Source organism: Xyrauchen texanus, chromosome 7 (assembly GCF_025860055.1).
Source record: "Xyrauchen texanus isolate HMW12.3.18 chromosome 7, RBS_HiC_50CHRs, whole genome shotgun sequence".
Lineage (NCBI taxonomy): Eukaryota > Metazoa > Chordata > Actinopteri > Cypriniformes > Catostomidae > Xyrauchen > Xyrauchen texanus.
Window position 1 is genome coordinate 11,645,871 of NC_068282.1, and position 18,815 is coordinate 11,664,685.

At 37.8% G+C, this 18,815-nt stretch overlaps 1 protein-coding gene across 2 annotated transcripts in view; it reads left to right on the plus strand.

Annotated features, from left to right (window-relative positions):
- Window positions 1–17,717, plus strand: part of shq1 (SHQ1, H/ACA ribonucleoprotein assembly factor) — a 53,110-nt gene extending 35,393 nt beyond the window's left edge. For both annotated transcript variants that reach the window (XM_052131008.1, XM_052131009.1), the window contains exon 12: window positions 16,849–17,717. In XM_052131008.1, the coding sequence (XP_051986968.1) occupies window positions 16,849–17,509 (661 nt within the window). In that variant the 3' untranslated portion in view covers window positions 17,510–17,717. The remainder of the gene's footprint in view (window positions 1–16,848) is intronic.
- The last annotated feature ends 1,098 nt before the right edge of the window (window positions 17,718–18,815 follow it).

The window sequence follows — 18,815 nt, forward strand, 5'->3', positions numbered from 1 at the left end:
CCCTTACTCTTTATAAATCTTTAAGATACAAGTAATACAGTTCATTGGCTTAACAATAGGCTGTTTATGGTTGCCAAGCAACTTGCCGCATTAATATAAATTAAACCGCAGGTCTGTTGAATGCTTGATTCGGACTGGTTGATGGGCGTTCTGAGGTCTGCAATTATTTTTCAGTTAACACTATGAAGTGCTTCCAGGTCTTGACTGCATAACGGCTCCATATCTCTCTCTCCTTCGTTTTCACCCACACGCACATTCACACGCACACACATAGACACTCGCGTGCGACACTCAGTGCCCTCATGTCCCGCACCCCCGAGACTTATTAAAGCAGTTTAGCTTTATTCAAGCTATATTCAAGATGGTGACGCGACCACTCGAACAAACAACTTGCCAATTTTAAGTGACGTTACAGATGAACAAAAGAAAGCCACAGAAGACTCTGGTAATCTCACACATATCCGATCACTCTCTATCTTGCTTTCTCTCTCGCGCTCTGTCACACAAACGCAAATACAAATGCACACATACACACTACTTTGTTACTCCAATAAGTGCTTAAAAGCAGTGCAAGCCTCCGTTACTAGTTGTAAAGTGATGGACTAGCAACGAAGGCTTGGGCTGTATCAAAGCAAAACGCTGAATCCGTGGTATAAGAATGTAGTTCCACTCACAAGTAGAAGTGTTCTAGGGATGAAAACCTGAAAATGTCTCCGCTTCGTGGCCGCATTACCACCTCAGTGTGTGTGTTACTTTTCAATAATTCAATTGTCCGTCGTCAATTATTCCTTACCTAATGTGCGGTCACGTGTGCATATATCATCTATTTACAATGACTTCGAACATGGCTAATCCAGTAAGAATTTAGTATCTGCTATTTTTTACAGATTCAGATGTGGCTCATCCAATCTGAATGTAGTCATAATTATCATTATAAAAAAATGTTAGAGGCCTGGCTAGCTCAGCAAGTAAAGACGCTGGCTAGCCACACCTGGAGTCACAAGTTCAAACCCAGGGTGTGCTGAGTGACTCCAATCAGGCTTCCTTAGCAACCAGTTGGCCCGGTTGCTAGGTTGGGTAGAGTCACATTGGGTTAACCTCCTCATGGTCTCTCTAATGTGGTTCTCCCTCTCGGAGGGGCATGTGGTGAGCTGTGCTTGGATGGCGCAGAGAATAGCGGTAACGTGCTCAACAAGCCACGTGATGAGATGCACGGATTGACGGTCTCAGACGCAGAGGCAACTGAGATTCATCCTCCGCCACCCAGATTGAGGTGAGCCACCACGCCACCTTAGTGCATTTGGAAGTGGGCATTCCAAAATTGGGAAGAAAAGAGGAGAATTTTTTTTTTTTTTCTTTCTGCTAGTTAAACAGAACTACAGTGCCTGAACATGATTCACATTGAGTGGTATTGCAATCACCATCTCTGCTTGCCATATTTTTTAATCACTTGGATGTTTAAAATGTGAACTACAGTTAGTGCATAATTCAGTAATGAGATGTACTCTGTTTCTTGGCCAGTGTTCAGCTTAAAGTTGTATGCTTGTCTAAAAAGAGTCCAGTTGAAAAATGAACATATGAAGTTATAGGCACTGTGCCCAGACATGATAAATGTCCTGCGGGGATTAGACTGAATTTTTGCAGTTTCTTGTTTTGCCAAAGTGCAGATTTTCTGGCAAGAACAAGGCCTTGACAGATAATTAATAATAGATGTGTAAAATGGCAGGGCTCATAGTTGCATTGTGCCTGTTTTCTCAATGAGGAAATAAAGAAATGGAAAAAGAGGGACCGAAAGCAAGGTGGGTACAGAGACTCTTTGGCTTTGTTCAGACAGGCAGCAAAAATCAGATTTTTTGGGGGGGCATATCTGACTCAAATACATTTAGTTTGTTATCTGAACAGCAGAAAAACCACCATATGTGGTTTGAAACCTGATAAAAATCTGAATTTTTGGAATATGGAGTCAGTTTGAAAGAATTGTTAGTAGATTTTTCGTTATTCAGGATGCAACACAATATATATATAAATCATACAAAGTGTGCAGTATTGTATGGAGATGTATCGCTCATTTACACTCTTTAAATGTTTTTAGTTGCTTGCAGTCTGAACAGCAAAAAAAAAAAAAAAAAAGAATGCATCCAAATCTGAAATAAAACAAAATTTAGAAAAAAGAATTTAGACTCATCTCCCCTTTCACAAAAGCAAATAATGACATTACAGAGAGGCACCTATAATGGAAGTGAAGGGGGCCAATATTTGCATTGTTTTAAAGCAGAAATGTGAAACTTATAATTTTATAAAAGTACTTGAATTCATTCTTCTGTTAAAACTTGTGTATTATTTGATCTGTAATGTTTAAATCATCGCTTTACTGTGATTACAGGGTTTACAACATTATATCGTCATGGCAACAAAGTTGTAAAATTGGATATATAACTTTACACAGAAATAGTTACCAAGCGATTTTTATCACATTAAAGTCTTGTTAAAATGCATATTGTTTACGTCATGTGACTAATTTTAAAATAATAATATTTTTTAATGTTTACGATTGGCGCCATTCAATTCCATTTATAAGTGATTCACAGTAACCCAGATTTTTAAGAATAGGTGGGACATCTTCAAATGAATTTTTTTGTGGTAATCAACATTAGGCAACACATGCTGTTGATTGAGCTAAACTTGTATTGAACCCATAATATTCCAAAAGGATATGTTAGGCAGAATGTTAGGAGCTGACAGCCTCAGTTACCATTCACATTCAATACATCATTCAATGGTGACTGAATCTAAGAAACATGGCTTTAAAGGTGTTGTTCAGCAAAATGTCTCACTTTTTGAATCTGAGCAATTTGGACAAAATGTGTAGTTAATGTGTTTTGGCATTGTATGGCAGCACAGTCCACAGAGAACTTTGTAGTTCCTCTGTTAGTGTGCAGTACTATTCAATCAGGCTTGCATGACCATATGAGTAGTGTAAATTAAGAGACTGAAGTGTAAACAAGGCAATGATCCATCTTTTCTTTATTCTTTACCCTCAGAAGTGTGGCCATCCAAGCTAAGTGTCAGCTTGAGTGCCCCGATCGATCACTAAATGCTTTGTCTGAGCCACCAACGGCTCTTTTCCTCTTTCTCTTTTGCACTTTATTGAGCAGAACAAAAGAGAAAACAGACTGGAGTGCCTTAAAATGTGCCGCTTGCAGAATCTACAACAGCATTCTACTCCCGTTGTTCTCATAGTCATACTTGCCTAGAGGCGTTTGACATCTCTCAACATCACGCTGAAAATTGATTTCCAATTTTCAATATTTTAGAGTGTATTTAGTCCCGTTGAAACAGTGCTGCAAACTTCCCTTTGAGTTCAGACAAAGCTCCTCTTGTCATGGAAAGTGACTGCAGGAAACTCGCTCCTCCTTTCAAGTGCTGGAGCTTTTGATCAAATCCCCACTGCTCAGGTCCGTGTATACAACTCCCTGTTATCATAGCAGGTTTGTTGTGACAGTGTTTTCAACGTCTGACATCTCCTCTGTCAGATTTTTTTAAACTATGATCTTTTCCCAGGTTCCTCCCAGAAGCACGCCCCAGTCCATTTAAGTAATCTTTGGGTACGTTCACTTTGCAGTAGAATATGGTTCTCAGACCAGTTTTATGCCACAAGCAGTTGTTTTCTGGGGTGCCAAAAGAACCCATAAGTGCTGAAGCTGAGCATTTATTTGAGCTTTTTGTGCTGAAATACCATGCACAGAAGTGGCACAACTGTTTGGTGATTCCGCCCCTTTCAATGAGTGAACGTAGCCTTTGTGGGATCTCTGGATTATAGATATTATCCAGTCTCCTCTGTGGCAGCAGTTCCTCCTCAAATCTCTTATCGGCCGTCAGACATGATCAGCTGTTTGTGATGAATGTAGAGATTAATGAACACTGCCCCTGGGGGATGATTTATTTCATCTCCCTGCAATCCAACCAGCGTTCTCACTTTCAAGTCCCTCTGGCTGCAGGAATAGACTTCATGTGTGATTTAAACCGCTGTAGAGGACCTCCGATCGGCAATGAAACAAAGTGGATTTAGTTGGACACTCCTCTTTCTGGTTGTTTGACTGACAGCTCCAATCCACTCTCTGTCACGTTGATGGCAGCACGCCTGACAAGTAGCCACATCACAGTGCTATGACGTATGGTTGGAATAGTGTCAGGTAACTTGTCCCAAATCCTGCTATAGCAAAGGGTCATCATCTTCTGTGACCTAAATTATTTGTTTAAAGTTCCCCCTGTGATTTCATGTAATATTGAAGGTGTATGTGTATTTTCGGTGTCACATGAGGCACCAAACCGAATTGAAATCTGTTTGTTTGAGCCACCAACATCATTTTGATCATGATTTGATTAATTACAGCTGCAAAAGAAAATTATTTGTTTAAGAATAAATATATCTAAACGTCTTTAAAACAAGATACAGAGAAATCTAACAATATTTAGTGATTGTTTTGCTAAAAGCCCCCCTGTAGCTATAGTAATATAGAAGCTAGGGATGGGCATTCATCAATAATTTGGTATTAGAATATTTAAACTCATAAAAACAAATATTTGAATATTCCAGGGCTCAACGCTAAGGATTTTTTCTACTGGCCCTGTTGGGCCAGTGCTCCAGATTTTTACTGGCCCTGCCAAAATTTTCACTGCCCCAACACAAAAATTATATATAGCTGTTTTAACCATCATGGCTTTAAAAATGTGTCCGAAGATGATAATTTTTTACATACATTGTGTTTTTAAGACAATGTTCCCCCAAACTGAATCACATTTATAATTTGCATTTTGCAAGATATGATTTATGCCTTATTTTATCCCATATAAGCGCTTTACAGATATAAATACATCTTATTTTAAGCGAAGAGTTCTCTGGAGGAGATGATGGGTTTCGGTCGCCCGTTTAGTCATGCTGTCATGCAACTTTTGCCCGTGTGTAGTGTATTCACACACAGGGTCAAAGATTTAATCACAGAGTTAAAGATGTGATTATTAGCTGAATGTAATAAACATATGAATTCCTGAGAAGAGACTTCCAAATCAGCTGTTACCAGTAATATACATTAGGGGGATATTAGGCCTAATCTTTGAATTAAGAATGTGTATATAACAAATCAGACAACATAAAGACCAACACAGCTTGATTCACAAAGCATGAAAACAAAAATACCTGTACGGTCCAGAAATGAGAAATATAACTGGTGTTTCATGAATATGATATGAAGATATGAAGTGACTGTTTTGAATATTCATCTTCACCCTGCAGACTAACAGCTCTGATAATAATATCCTAATAGCCATAGTGATCTTGCTGCTTTTCATATCAAACGCCATTATCATTTAGAATTAATGATTACGTTTTGAAACCAACCTAATTAAATGTATACTTTTTGAATATTGAGCAGCTCGTGATTTCCAGGCACATAAACAAAGTTTATTAAGTTTCATTCAGCGCTTCATCTCTAAAGGCGAATATGGTAAATGGTAAATGGTCTGCACTTATATAGCGCCTTTTTATCCTTTTCTGTATTCAAAGCGCTTTACACTGTGACTCGTTCACCCATTCACACACACATTCATACACCAATGGCGGCAGAGCTGCTATGTAAGGTGCTAGCCTGCCATTGGGAGCAACTTGGGGTTCAGTGTCTTGCCCAAGGACACTTCGGCATGTGGAGTCGTGTGGGCCGGGATTTGAACCACCAACCCTGCGATTAGTGGCCGACCCGCTCTACCAACTGAGCCACAGCCGCCCCAATAATTGAGAGAAAATGTGCTTTTTGTTTTTACAGTGGGAATATGCATGGTAAACAGTCTACGCTGCACGGAGAGAGTTGATGATAAGACTAGACATTATGCACGGAGGGACATGGATTTTCAGTCCTATAGAATGAAACTGTTGATTTATTTTTTTTTTTTTTGTGTTCCAATGTGTGGATTACTGCTTTTCACCAACATGTAAAAACGAAAAATGTGGGGATTTTGCGCAACATGAACGCAGAATGTGCAGGGATACTTAAAATGTTGCTTAAGACGTGCAATCCCGCTTTGAAATTCACTAAGTGTGATTTATTTTTTTCTTCCATTTTCTACACATTGTTAATAGCTGCTGCTAAGACACTTTGAAAAGTGTAGGAGTGCTAGGAGAGTGCACTCGGTGTCGGCACGATCTTGTGCATGCACTAACTGTGTCTTGGCGCATCCAGTATATTATGCGCTCATGCATCTTTGCGAGCTAAATAGAATCGTGTGTAATTGTTGCGCTCTCACTTGTTGTTTTCTTGCACTAACGTTATAAATGCAGCACTGGCCCGATCAGGCAAGTGACAGTTCTAGCAACTGGCCCGATGCTCTCTCACACTGGCCCCGGGTCATCTGGCAGTCCTTATTGTCGAACCCGGAATTCTATTATTTAAAAGAAGGTAATTAACGAGAAATATTTGTTTTGTCATAAAGGTGAGAAAACAAGCTTCTAATTATAATCAAAACAAGCTTAATTCATGTCCTGTGTTTTTATTATATATATTTAAACAAGCAATGTGTGAAAACAAAAAAAGAATAGAATGAAAGCATTTAAGCTCACGCAAAGCAAAGAAAAAGAATTAGACTGATGCAGTTAATGTACAGGACGAGTATAAACACTCACCATATAATAGTTAGCATGTTTATATTGTATCTCGTCATGTTTTTGTTGAGAAAAACATGCATACCCACGTACTCTGTAAACTATACTCATTTATACACAACAGTTTAAATGATGGAATGTCCCTTACCTCATCTAGCATAGTCTTTCGCGAATGCCATGTTTGTTGTTTACAGACGCGCCGTGGGGATTATGTTGCAACGGGGATGCTGCTTTCTGATGAGCTGCACATATTTACGAGAGTAAAGTGTACATCGCTTATCTAGTACATTTAAACAGGAACCCAGCTTTCTCACAGTAACCCACATTTCTGGTGTCCATCTGAACTTACTGAGTGACAAATGTGATCAACGTGTGTCCACGTTCAACCGCGCTATCCAGTGCATTCTGTTATAACTGCCAGTTTTAGTATGTGTGTTCAGGATTTAACATGCATCTCACTGTATATATGGCCAGCAAAGTGAAACTTTGCAAAATTCGAATAGTAGTATTACTATTCAAATAATTATTGCAGATCGAATATTCGACTACTCGTGTACATCCCTAATAGAAGTTAGCACAGAAGAAAGAGGTAGACAAGGAAAGGTTTATTATTATTATTATTTTTTTTTTTAAATTAGAAAATGTAAATAGTAAGTGCCATTAGTGTCTACTGGTTAAGTGCTCTCTGAAGATTGTGTACAATTGTGTACAGTTACATCACACCCCAAAGGATTCACAAACTGGGAAACCCTGTGCTACAGGAATGTTAATTTAATGCTTGGAGAGAAAAACAACCACTTTTTTTTTTTTTTTTTATTCATTATAATATTTTTTTTGAGGATCATACATGTTTGAAACTATGAAATGACCAAAATAACTGACTTGGGGCGACAACAAATACCACTTTAAAACTTTTGGTTTGAAAATGTTCTTCTCCGACATCTGACCTCAACACTGTCCACCAGATCATATGTATTTCTTCATGATCATACCAGATGTTGCCTGAAGACATTGGCTAAGCCATTTCTTCTTAACTTCAATATATAAAGTTGTCTTCAGTATGGAAAGACACCTCATAGCAGTGGAAACTCTGCAATCAATTACATTCAGAATCAAGCAGTCAGAGAGACGTGCAGACGAGCTTGAGTTCTGCTTCTAATTTCAATGTGGCTTCAGTGTGCTGTGTTGATGCCAAGCTCAGAGATTTAGTGCCAGACTGCTAAGATCACTGGCATTTTCTTATTCCTCCATCCAGCAATAAGAATCACCCCACTGAGCTGACTCCTCGGGCAGTTCAGAAAACCGATGATATAAGGTGTAACTTATTGTGTTTCACTAAGTGCATTGGAACTGTTGTCTAACAGAGCTTTTGCCTTCCAGTTTCTCTTTGTGTTTAAATTCCTTGCTTAGGTCAGTTGGATTCTGAACAAAACCCATGGTAACCTGTTTAAGTTGAGCTTAAGATCCTTGCCATTTTTGGGGATTTCCGCCTGGATTTGGCCTACCCAAATTAAAAAGCTTCCCATTCCCACATACTTTGGCCTAAATACACAGTTTTGGTGTCATTTTACAGGAAACCCTTTGAAGTTGCATAAAACACTGCTAAAAATTAAAAAAAATTAAATATATGTTGTCTGAACAGTAATAACCCTCCTAAAAAAAGAGGCGCTTTTTGATTTTTTTTATATAAATTCATTTTTGAAAGTGTATAACTCAAAAACCCTAGCAGCATGCAGACAGTTTTGGCTGTTTCCACTAGATGTCAGCAAATACCTGAAAAAGGAATTTTGTCTGTATCATGTTTTATTTAATATCTATTTAAATGTATCTGAAGGGAGGAATATTACCTTTTTTTTGGTGTACTTTCCGCCTACCCAAATCTAAAGTCTCCCCATACCCATATACAGTGCTATAAATGCAAAATCCCAGTGTAATTTTACAGAAAACCCTTTGTCATTACATAAAACACTGTTGAAAGTGGTAAATATGCGCTCAGGTGTCTGGTGAGACAGCGTCTGTGTGTTTTGTGCACGTAACCTACCTAGTGATCACTTCACAGTCAGGATGCAATATCACAGCCCCTGATTGGTCTATTTGATCTTGAGAGACATTGCCGGAAGCGGAGGGTCTAAGCTTTACGGCAATATATGCTTTATCCGGATCGGATGTTTACATATTTTCCTGGATTGTTGAATATCATATAACATTACTTTGTGGTGTTTCTGCAGTCCGTGACATATCGAGGGATTACTTGGGCACACAACCACAGAAAACACTGAAAAACGGCTCATTTTGCAGAGAATAACTTATGGTGAAGGATTATGTAGCATTTGTGGCTAACTGTGCTGTCTAGTGCGAGTAGCACGGCAAATATTCAATAATTTCACTTGTATGTTTACGAATGTTGATTGTATACCTCATGATTCATTCGAAGTGTATTAGATATGTGATTATACCTCAATAAAAAGACTTATTGGAACTTCTTACTGGCAATGAGAGCTTTCATTTGATACATGGTTTGTACATGTGCGTCATATTTGAGCGATATGAGACATATATGTATTCAAAAACGCACATAATTATGACACGACTTTTGATGGGTGGAACTATTAATTTATTGTAAATAAGTTACTTAGTGTAAAACAAATGCCAAAGTGATGCATATCTCAAGAAAGTAGACATTCTAAGGTTTCAAATGGTACCAGATGTGAGCTCATAACTCCTCCGCATACATTTAAAATTTGAAGTACATTATTACTGACGTCATTTTATATCCCGGATCCGGGATCGTGGATTTAAAGAGGTTAACCCTTTAAAGATTTGTCTTTTGATGCGATGAGCAAGTTGTTTTCTCAAACAGAGAGAAACAACACTATGTTGGAAGATTGACGCTCAGCCAAGTGTTTTTCTCAAGGGACTCCGGTCCCCTAGCTTGAGGGAATAGAGGCCTCCAGGGGCCACATGGGTCAGGGGTTTCGTAAAGCTTTGCGGTCAGTTGCCCCCAGAGTGGACGTTACTGTTGTCAGTAAATGTTAAATCACGACAGAGTAAAGAGGTGTGAGAAACTGTGTTTTCTGTCACTTTTTGCTTCAGTAGCTAAGTGAATTGTAAAGGCCCCCTCTGACATTAAGGGAAATCAAGCTTAAAATGTCTCTGTTGTTGTATGTGCATTTAATAGGGCTGTTTAGGTTATGACAGATTGCTGTCACTAGGGTTTAGATGGCTTTGTGTGACATTTCGCCAGCTTGCTCTGCTAGCCAGCTTGTTCAGTTGAATGGTTCACGTCTGATCAAATTGATCAGCTTTGGAATTGTAAGGCAAAATGTGTTGCAATAAGGCTGCATTTTGATTGTGATAGTCCACCAAAATGTTCTATCTTATGTCTTTCTCATTCTTATGCTATGGACATGAATGGTCCCGTTTCCACTATCGGGTCAAATGAGGGCATGCTAGTGTGTACCAGGCCAGTTGCATTCCCACTGTCACTTCCAAGGCTTCCTCTGGGCCAAGGGCCAACGTCCCACCGATTACCCTTGGGCCAAAGGCGGCCAACTGGTGATTGAGGCGGGGTCAGTGTCAAAGACAGAGTTTACCTAAGTAAGGTCAGTGGGTAGCACCAAGATACTAATATCCCAATTTTCTCATATCTAGGTTCCTGCTTACCTCAACAGATCAACAGATAATGGAGAGTCCTCAATATTGGCCAGTAAACAAAATCATGGCTCTTCTGTATATTTGGGCTGATGAAAATGTGCAACGTCAGATCGACAGTGTCTGCCGAAACTAAGATGTGATTAAGTACATTATTCTTGCCAAGTTGTGTATCCAGCACGCAATGGTAAGGTTTTGGAAAAATAAATAAAAATTGCAGGCACAATACAAATTTGTGCAAAAAACATTTAATAGACTTGAATGAGGGACCTGAAACCAGAGTTGGGGTGAGCTTATTTGACTCAGGCCAGTAAGCAACCACCCAGAACACCCTACCAACATACTAACAGCTAACCAAAACACCCTTGCAACCTCACAGCAAATGCACTTAACTCCAATCAGAACACCTTAGCAACCACACAGCAACAGTCTGGCAACCCCCCACAACACTGTTTCATCATGGTGGTGAGTTCTGCACTGGCAATCCGATAGTGGAAACGGGACTGTTCATAAAATTTACATACCTGGTTTCTTGGTTGATGTTTTGTAGCCCGATAAGACAGTGGTCTTAGACACATTGCTTGTTGTACAACATAAATGCCATTTTAGGAATATGGTTTTCACAAGTGTATTTGTCACCCATGATTAATTTATTCCGCAATCAAAAGTATCCTACAGGGGCGTTACCAAGATATAGTGAGAAGTATTCGGCTGGTTATGTGATCTCAACATTGGCCAACCTGTTTTAGAATAAACCACTCTTATTTAGGGGAAAAAAGTTTTTTCTTAGCCTGAAGTCTTCAAGGATTGTACCAAATTTAAACAATTATAATATTTGACAGAAGCACATTTTCACACAAAAATGAAAATTCCTGTGAAACCCTTTTGAAATTCTTTCTTCCATAGAACACAAAAGGAGATGTGCAGAATGTCTTCCTTTTTTTTTTTTTTTTTCATATAATGAAAGTGAATGATGTCTGAGGCTGTCATTCTGCCTATTTTGTTCCATGAAAGAAAGAATGTCATTGTTCAGAATGATTGAGTAAATTACAAGAGAATTAAAATTTTTGGGTGAAATATTCCTTTAACTTAGAACTTTTCTAAAACTTTTTAGATGTTATGTTAATTCATTATTCTGAAAAGGAAGAAAGAAATCTTCCATTGCTTGTTACATGAGTTCTATGACAGAAAAGTCCTCTGAACTTTTATGCCCTCCTTTTTCTGGCTCTAGTTTGAGTGTGCTTTAGAGAGAGTGGATTAAAGTGTTCCTCTGGTGTGAGGAAAGTGATCCTGGTCTTAGAGCTCACACAGATAAGTATCATATTCATTCCCAGTGTGTGGTTAGCGCCATTTCAACACTCTGGCTCATTCGGTCAGTCTGGGCTGTGTTGATGCTGTCTGTCCTCTGATGTTCAATACCCCACATTTCTCTCTTCTTGTGACATCCAAGACATTCGATGGAACAATTCCGCCAATTTATGTATTTAATTAATATTTTGTTGAATTTTATGACTTCTTTTTTTAAATGTGTGGTGATGAACCAGTAGCTCGACTGGAAGACAATGGTACAAGGAATGCCAGTAGTCAATAGAAATCAGATTATAATTTCTTTGCACTCCAGTTTGAAACCTCTTTATTTTTAAAAATATTTACAGATTTCCTAAGATCTTGGAAAATACAGAAGCCCCCAAATTGATTTTAGCCCTTATGCCACACTTGATAATTGCATTAGTCATTGCATTAGATAACAAAACATCAAACCAAGTGGTTAGATTCCCAGGAAATAAATACTAAAATGTTTACTTTGAATGAAATTTAAGTCACTGTCAATGTGCATTTATTATAGGACTTTATGGAAATGTGTGCCATGCACAGTTGCTCCTTGACATGTGTAATATCTGCACCACTTGTCGCCAAACGAAACTGACAATTAAAATAGCTGTTATCATTCCGGTTTCTGCTGTCTTCCATTGGTTGGCCAAACAGATAGTCCTGCTTTAAACTCACTCCTTTAGTTGAGTCGATGTTGATGTGTTGAGTGTTTTGATAGTGCTACAGCAGCACAGTTTTTACATGTTTTTTGAGATATCAACCTACAAATAACTTGCTTGTAATTCTGCATATTAAGCTCGGATATGAGAAATCATTTTAACGTCCCAAAAGTAACAAACTTTAGCTTTAAGTTCATTCATAAAAGTGTTGTTTACTCAGTTTCATTGACTTCATATGCAATTTATTAAAGCCTAAATGGACAAGCGTCAGAAAAGCCCAGATTAAATATACTTGAGGAACTTCCAAAGGTGTAATGCCATTTTAGATGTTCTTATAGACTAATTATCTTGTTCAAAAGGTGGACTTACATTTCATCTTTATGCATTGATTTACATGTCTTAAGAGCTTAATGGTAGAAGCAGTCTAAGCACTTTGTTTGAAGTAGATGAATAAATCACTGTAAGTTCAACCTGTCTCTCCCGACATAAAGGTCTCTCCATTCTTATCTCAAGCTGCCTCTAGTGTATCTTTGTCACTGAAGGCTTGTTTTTATTTCCCCCTTCTCCCAACCTTGAAAAGCCGCCCCTTCTCGGTTAATTAAGGCGAACCACAACAGTGCCATCGTAATGACTGAATTGTGTACAACATTATCCTTCTCCCCAAAAGGGGCCTTTGTTTCCACCGCAAGCGTGCATTCTCTCACCGCAGAAATGGAGGAGGAGAGGGGGAGAGAGAAGCAGAGAAAACAAGCGAGCCTCTACAATGCTAACTCAATAATGACTTCCCACGGGGGGGTAAAAGAATATGGCAAGTGTTTGAAGCACCGCCGCTGCTCCGGGACTTCCACCAACCACGTCTCTACAGGAAGTGCCAACCAGTTTTATGGACCTTCTCTCAGTTTCTTGGAACCCATGGTGATTTTCAGAGTATTTTGTTGGTTGCTTTTTATAGTTGAGACATGGCTGTCTTTTTGTCCATTTTCTGAAGCTAGTCATGTGATTTCAGGCCATTTCTACAAAGAGTCTATTTGTCAAATTTGCAAGAGAAAACACCTTGAAATTTGATTACATTTGTGAACATTATCACATTGACTGTGTTGTTTAAAGTCTTTTTTTGTCATTCAAGCAGATTGTAACCCGGGCACACACACACACAAGATGAGAATGTAAGTCAAAAAACTGCTTTTATTGATAACAATGAATAAACGATGCCCAATTGGCACTAAGGGGCCTAAAGTGTGCCAAGAAAACATCCCCCACACCATTACACCACCACCACCAGTCTGCACAGTGGTAACAAGGCATGATGGATCCATGTTCTCATTCTGTTTACGCCAAATTCTGACTCTACCATCTGAATGTCTCAACAGAAATCGAGACTCATCAGACCAGGCAACATTTTTCCAGTCTTCAACTGTCCAATTTTGGTGAGCTCTTGCAAATTGTAGCCTCTTTTTCCTATTTGTAGTGGAGATGAGTGGTACCGGTGGGGTCTTCTGCTGTTGTAGCCCATCCGCCTCAAGGTTGTGCGTGTTGTGGCTTCACAAATGCTTTGCTGCATACCTCGGTTGTAACGAGTGGTTATTTTAGGCAAAGTTGCTCTTCTATCAGCTTGAATCAGTCGGCCCATTCTCCTCTGACCTCTAGCATCAACAAGGCATTTTCAGCCCACAGGACTGCCGCATACTGGATGTTTTTCCCTTTTCACACCATTCTTTGTAAACCCTAGAAATGGTTGTGCGTGAAAATCCCAGTAACTGAGCAGATTGTGAAATACTCAGACCGGCCCGTCTGGCACCAACAACCATGCCACGCTCAAAATTGCTTAAATCACCTTTCTTTCCCATTCTGATATTCAGTTTGGAGTTCAGGAGATTGTCTTGACCAGGACCACACCCCTAAATGCATTGAAGCAACTGCCATGTGATTGGTTGATTAGATAATTGCATTCATGAGAAATTGAACAGGTGTTCCTAATAATCCTTTAGGTGAGTGTATATATATATATATATACACGTGTGTGTGTGTGTGTGGGTGTGTGTGTTTGTCTTAGCATGATATTATTGTGCGTTAGCATGTTGCATTTGTGATGTAAAGAAGAGACCTTTAGAGCATTTAAGTTGACACGTGAGCCAAAAGTGTCATAGATGTACCAGAATATGAATGGGATTCTTCAGCAATTGCGCTTTCCATTTCAGATTTGCGTTTTTATGACATTATCGTTTAGGTTTAAGGTGCAGGGTAGAGAGGTAGGTTTTATTGATTTTAAACTTCAAAGCTTCAAAACTGTGGATTTCCATTTAGACATTTAGAAAAAAAGCAATGATGTACATATTTTACAATCTCAGATCCAAAACATATTTACTGATGGCAATTTAATCCTTACTTTCTTACCTTAATATGTGTTATAAACCAGCACTGAATATTGCCAAACAGACTTTTCCCCTCTAACCATGACCATTCCTCGCCACATCAATGTTTACCTCTTTATCAACGATAAGCACCCTCTGAAGGCCCCGAGCTTACATGTGTACATAGTATCCTCTGGAGACAGAGGATAGAGAGCTCTGCTCTCCAGCTAGGAATCCCTGTCCTCTGGTGATTCAGGAGATCATTAGCATTCAGGAGACCTACGCAGTAATAAGGAGCCATCTTGGTTCTCGGTGGTGGGTTAATTGAAGCACAGAGTACTGCGATGCCTGTCAATAGAGATGACATGCTTTATGCTTTTTGTGAATGGTCATGACCTCGGAACCGTCAGGGAACATGACCACACCCATCCCTGTCCGCTCGCTAATCACCATAGCGATGAAGGCTTCTAGCAGCCCAAAGCTCACTGAATAGTAGCCACTTGAGTTTTGGTAACACACGGACGCATTCGCAGCATGAATAATGTATGCCTCTGGGCCCCTTGTACAAGGGGGATCTTTTGTATTAAGAGTGCAGAGAGAATTGTAGCGATATCTTTTCTCGTGAGGGGAGCGATTTCAGGTTGCTTTGGATATTCCCTGGGGGAACTTTGTGGCGGCATGCGGTTTTAGTGAAACTCAGATTGATGTATTTATTTTGTTGTCTAGCCATTTATTTTTTTGTGTGATTCACACAAGATCTCTCTGATATACTCAAAACTATGTATGTGAATATGCCTTTTAATTCCTTTTTAAGAGTTTCATGTTCTGGTCAGAATGTGTTTAGTTTCTCTTGATAATGTTTCTATAAATATGTGTTTGTGACGTTACTGTTATCAAATGATTTTCCACTAGAACGTAGCATGCACTGATGTGCTACTACAGGATTCTCCCTACAGTAGCCATGGAGACAACGGTACTGTGAGCAGAATGCTAAAATTTCCTTTCAATTTTTCTCAACAGCCAAAACCCAATTTTTTGGTTCATTCCCTCCACAGGTTGCCTGGAGAGAGAGAGAGAAAAAAACGTATTTATTAAAGGGTTGTATCACCAAAAATAAAAATTCTGTCATCATTTACTCATCCTCATGTCATTCCAAACCTAAGTGATGTTCTTTCTCATATAGAACGTAACGTGTTTTTTTACATACAGTGAATGTGAATGTGCTGTTGAGGTCTAAAAACGACAAAGCACCACTAAAGTAGCCTATAAATACTCCATTGTGCTCCATATATTAAAAAAGTGTAATAAAAGTCCATAAGTCTTTTAAATCCATATACTAGATTTCTGTGAGGAACAGACTAAAATTAAAGATTTTTAGAAAATCTTCAGTTCTGCCGCAGCTCTAAAGATCTCATATTTTTCCGTTACTTTTGGTTACGAGACATGGGTGAACCAGTCACATTGGCATAACTGATGTCAAACCTGGTGTGACGCACCATATACTGTAAATATACGTGAAAACAATTACATTTAAGAGCTGAAGTGGAGGGCAAGATATTCAGTGAATAACAGCTGAAATCTTTGTCTGTTCCTCAAACAGAGCTATCATATGACATCAGAAGCCTGGTAATATAGCACGCAATTTGAATGGACTACTATTATGGTACATTTATGACATCATTTTGGGAGCACCCTCAGTCACCATTCACTTTCATTGTATGGAAAACAGCTTGGTTTATTTAGCTAAACATCTCCTTAAGTGTTTTATGGTAGAAAGAATATGGGTTTGGAATGACTTTGTGGGTGAAAAAACCCTATAATTTTATGTCTGCATGACTATTACCTTGCCAACAATTGTCTTATTTCTGCCTGTTTTTTTAACAAGGTGTTTTAGGGTGTTCAAAGTTTACATAAAAAAATAAAAAAACCCATACTCCATTATGTCTTTTGAGCTTTGAAACCGCAACCTTTGAGCAAACAAAAATTGCACTTTGGGAACAATTTGATAGATAGATAGACAGACAGACAGACAGACAGACAGACATACAAAGCAATGTAAATGTAAATGTACTGTTCCAGTATTTATAAAACAATGGACCATAAGCTGGATGAAAATATTGGAGAATATGTCTTTTTTTTTTTTTTTTTTTTACTTCACAATAATAAGCTAATTAAAATATAATATCTTTATTTCCCCCACCAGATCCAAGCATGTTGTCGCCCTAGCTGAGCCACTACGTAATTCCAAACTGCGGAAAAGCCATCTAGAACTAGAGCTAGGGATCCTTGAACAAGCTGCTGAACTTGTGGTGAAAGAGGAAGAAGATGACTCAAACAGTGATAATGACTCTGAAGAAGAGAGTGAAGACAGTGAGGAGGAGCAGACAGACATTAGCACCGTCTCTGAACATGGAGAAAGAACAGAAAACAACCAAACGAGGGTCAGACCTCTTGAACTCCAGGTCAGCTGTGAGGTTCTGAAGAAAGATGCTGTGACTGCAGCCTCCCCCCTCCCTGTGGAGCACCAGCATGAATGTGGGGAGCAGCACGAGCCCAAACGGCTGATTGAGGAGCTTGGAGTAAGACTGGAGGAGGGGCTGAGGATCAAGGAGGATGTGCCTCAGGCGAGACATGCTGTTAGTGGCAGTAACACTGAGGGGGAGAGAAAGAGAGGAGACGACTACCATCAGTTTGCAGCTGTGGTGGAGCGAGACGCCACAAATACAGCAACCAGTAGAGAGCTACTTGATCCCTGCCTAAAGAGGAATCCAGTACGGATCATATCCACTGAAGAACTGGACAGTGATGATGATGATGATGATGATGGGGAAACACTTCTTACAATGGCAAAAGGAGGATCTTAATGGGGAATATTATTACTTGGCACTAGGACTAATGGATGTAACCTCAAATCTGTCAAAGAGTTTTTTCATGGATTTATATTTTATATATTGAGTTTTATTTGTGTCATTTTCAGAATTGTTGTTTTACAAAAGCGTTGCAGTTAAAAATAAGATCTTTTTCTGTTGCTTGTACATGTTTGAGTAACTCTGGATAGTGTTAAAATAAATATGTTTTGCATTATTTGTATGTGTGTGATACAGTTTAGTTTGTTATTATTAATAATATTATGAATAAATACAATTTTAATTTGATTCATAAAATTGTTTAATTAATATTTTTTATTTATACTGTAGGTGCTTTATCAAAAGTATTACTTATTCATATTATATGAATTATTAAAATCTTATAAAAATTATTAGAATTTTATACCATTATTTTGTATTATATTGAAAAAACTTATGTAATACTTCTATAAGTACTATTTTCATATAAATTATTTATTAATATAATTTAATACATTATAATTTTTTTATTTTATTATTTAATAGAATTATATAATTGGTATTTTTAATGTAGGTTGTAAGCACTTTATAAAAAACAGACTTAAATGTATACCAAAAGTATACATTTTTAATATTGTATATTAATTACAATTTTTTTAATACATTTTTGGAAATTAATTAAAAAATATATCATATTGAAAAAAATATATTAAACTATTACATATAAATTATTACATAAAGTACTGTTTTCACATCATTATAATTTTATAAATTAATACTTTTTTTTACTATATAATACAGTTATATAATTATTATTTTTAATTTATGCTTTCAGAGCTTTATAAAATACACCAAAGTGTCACTGATTAATAATGTATATGATTAGTATTTAATATAAATGATTAGTATTTTATATTATTATTTGGTAAATAATTATTATTTTATAATATTTTGTATATATTTAGTATAAATATATATTTAATATAATTATTTATTTTTATTGAATGTTGTAAGGTAGGAATGTTATGAAAAAACAAACAAAATTATAATCTCAAAATATTTTATATTTATATAATTTATTATTAGTTTATTTAATTTCATTTATTTTATAGTTTATAGTTATTGATAGTTAAAAGCTTTCTAACTCGCAAAACAGCTCAAAATCTTAATCAAATTAATATTTTTAATGAATGCCAAGGTAAATGTCTGGCAGAATGGTAGAGATTTCGAGGGTTTGTTTTCTAAGTTCTCATCTTTGCAGTGAGTTAGTGCAGTCTGACAGTGCTGTTATTTACATGCATCTTATTTGCAGTGATACACAATC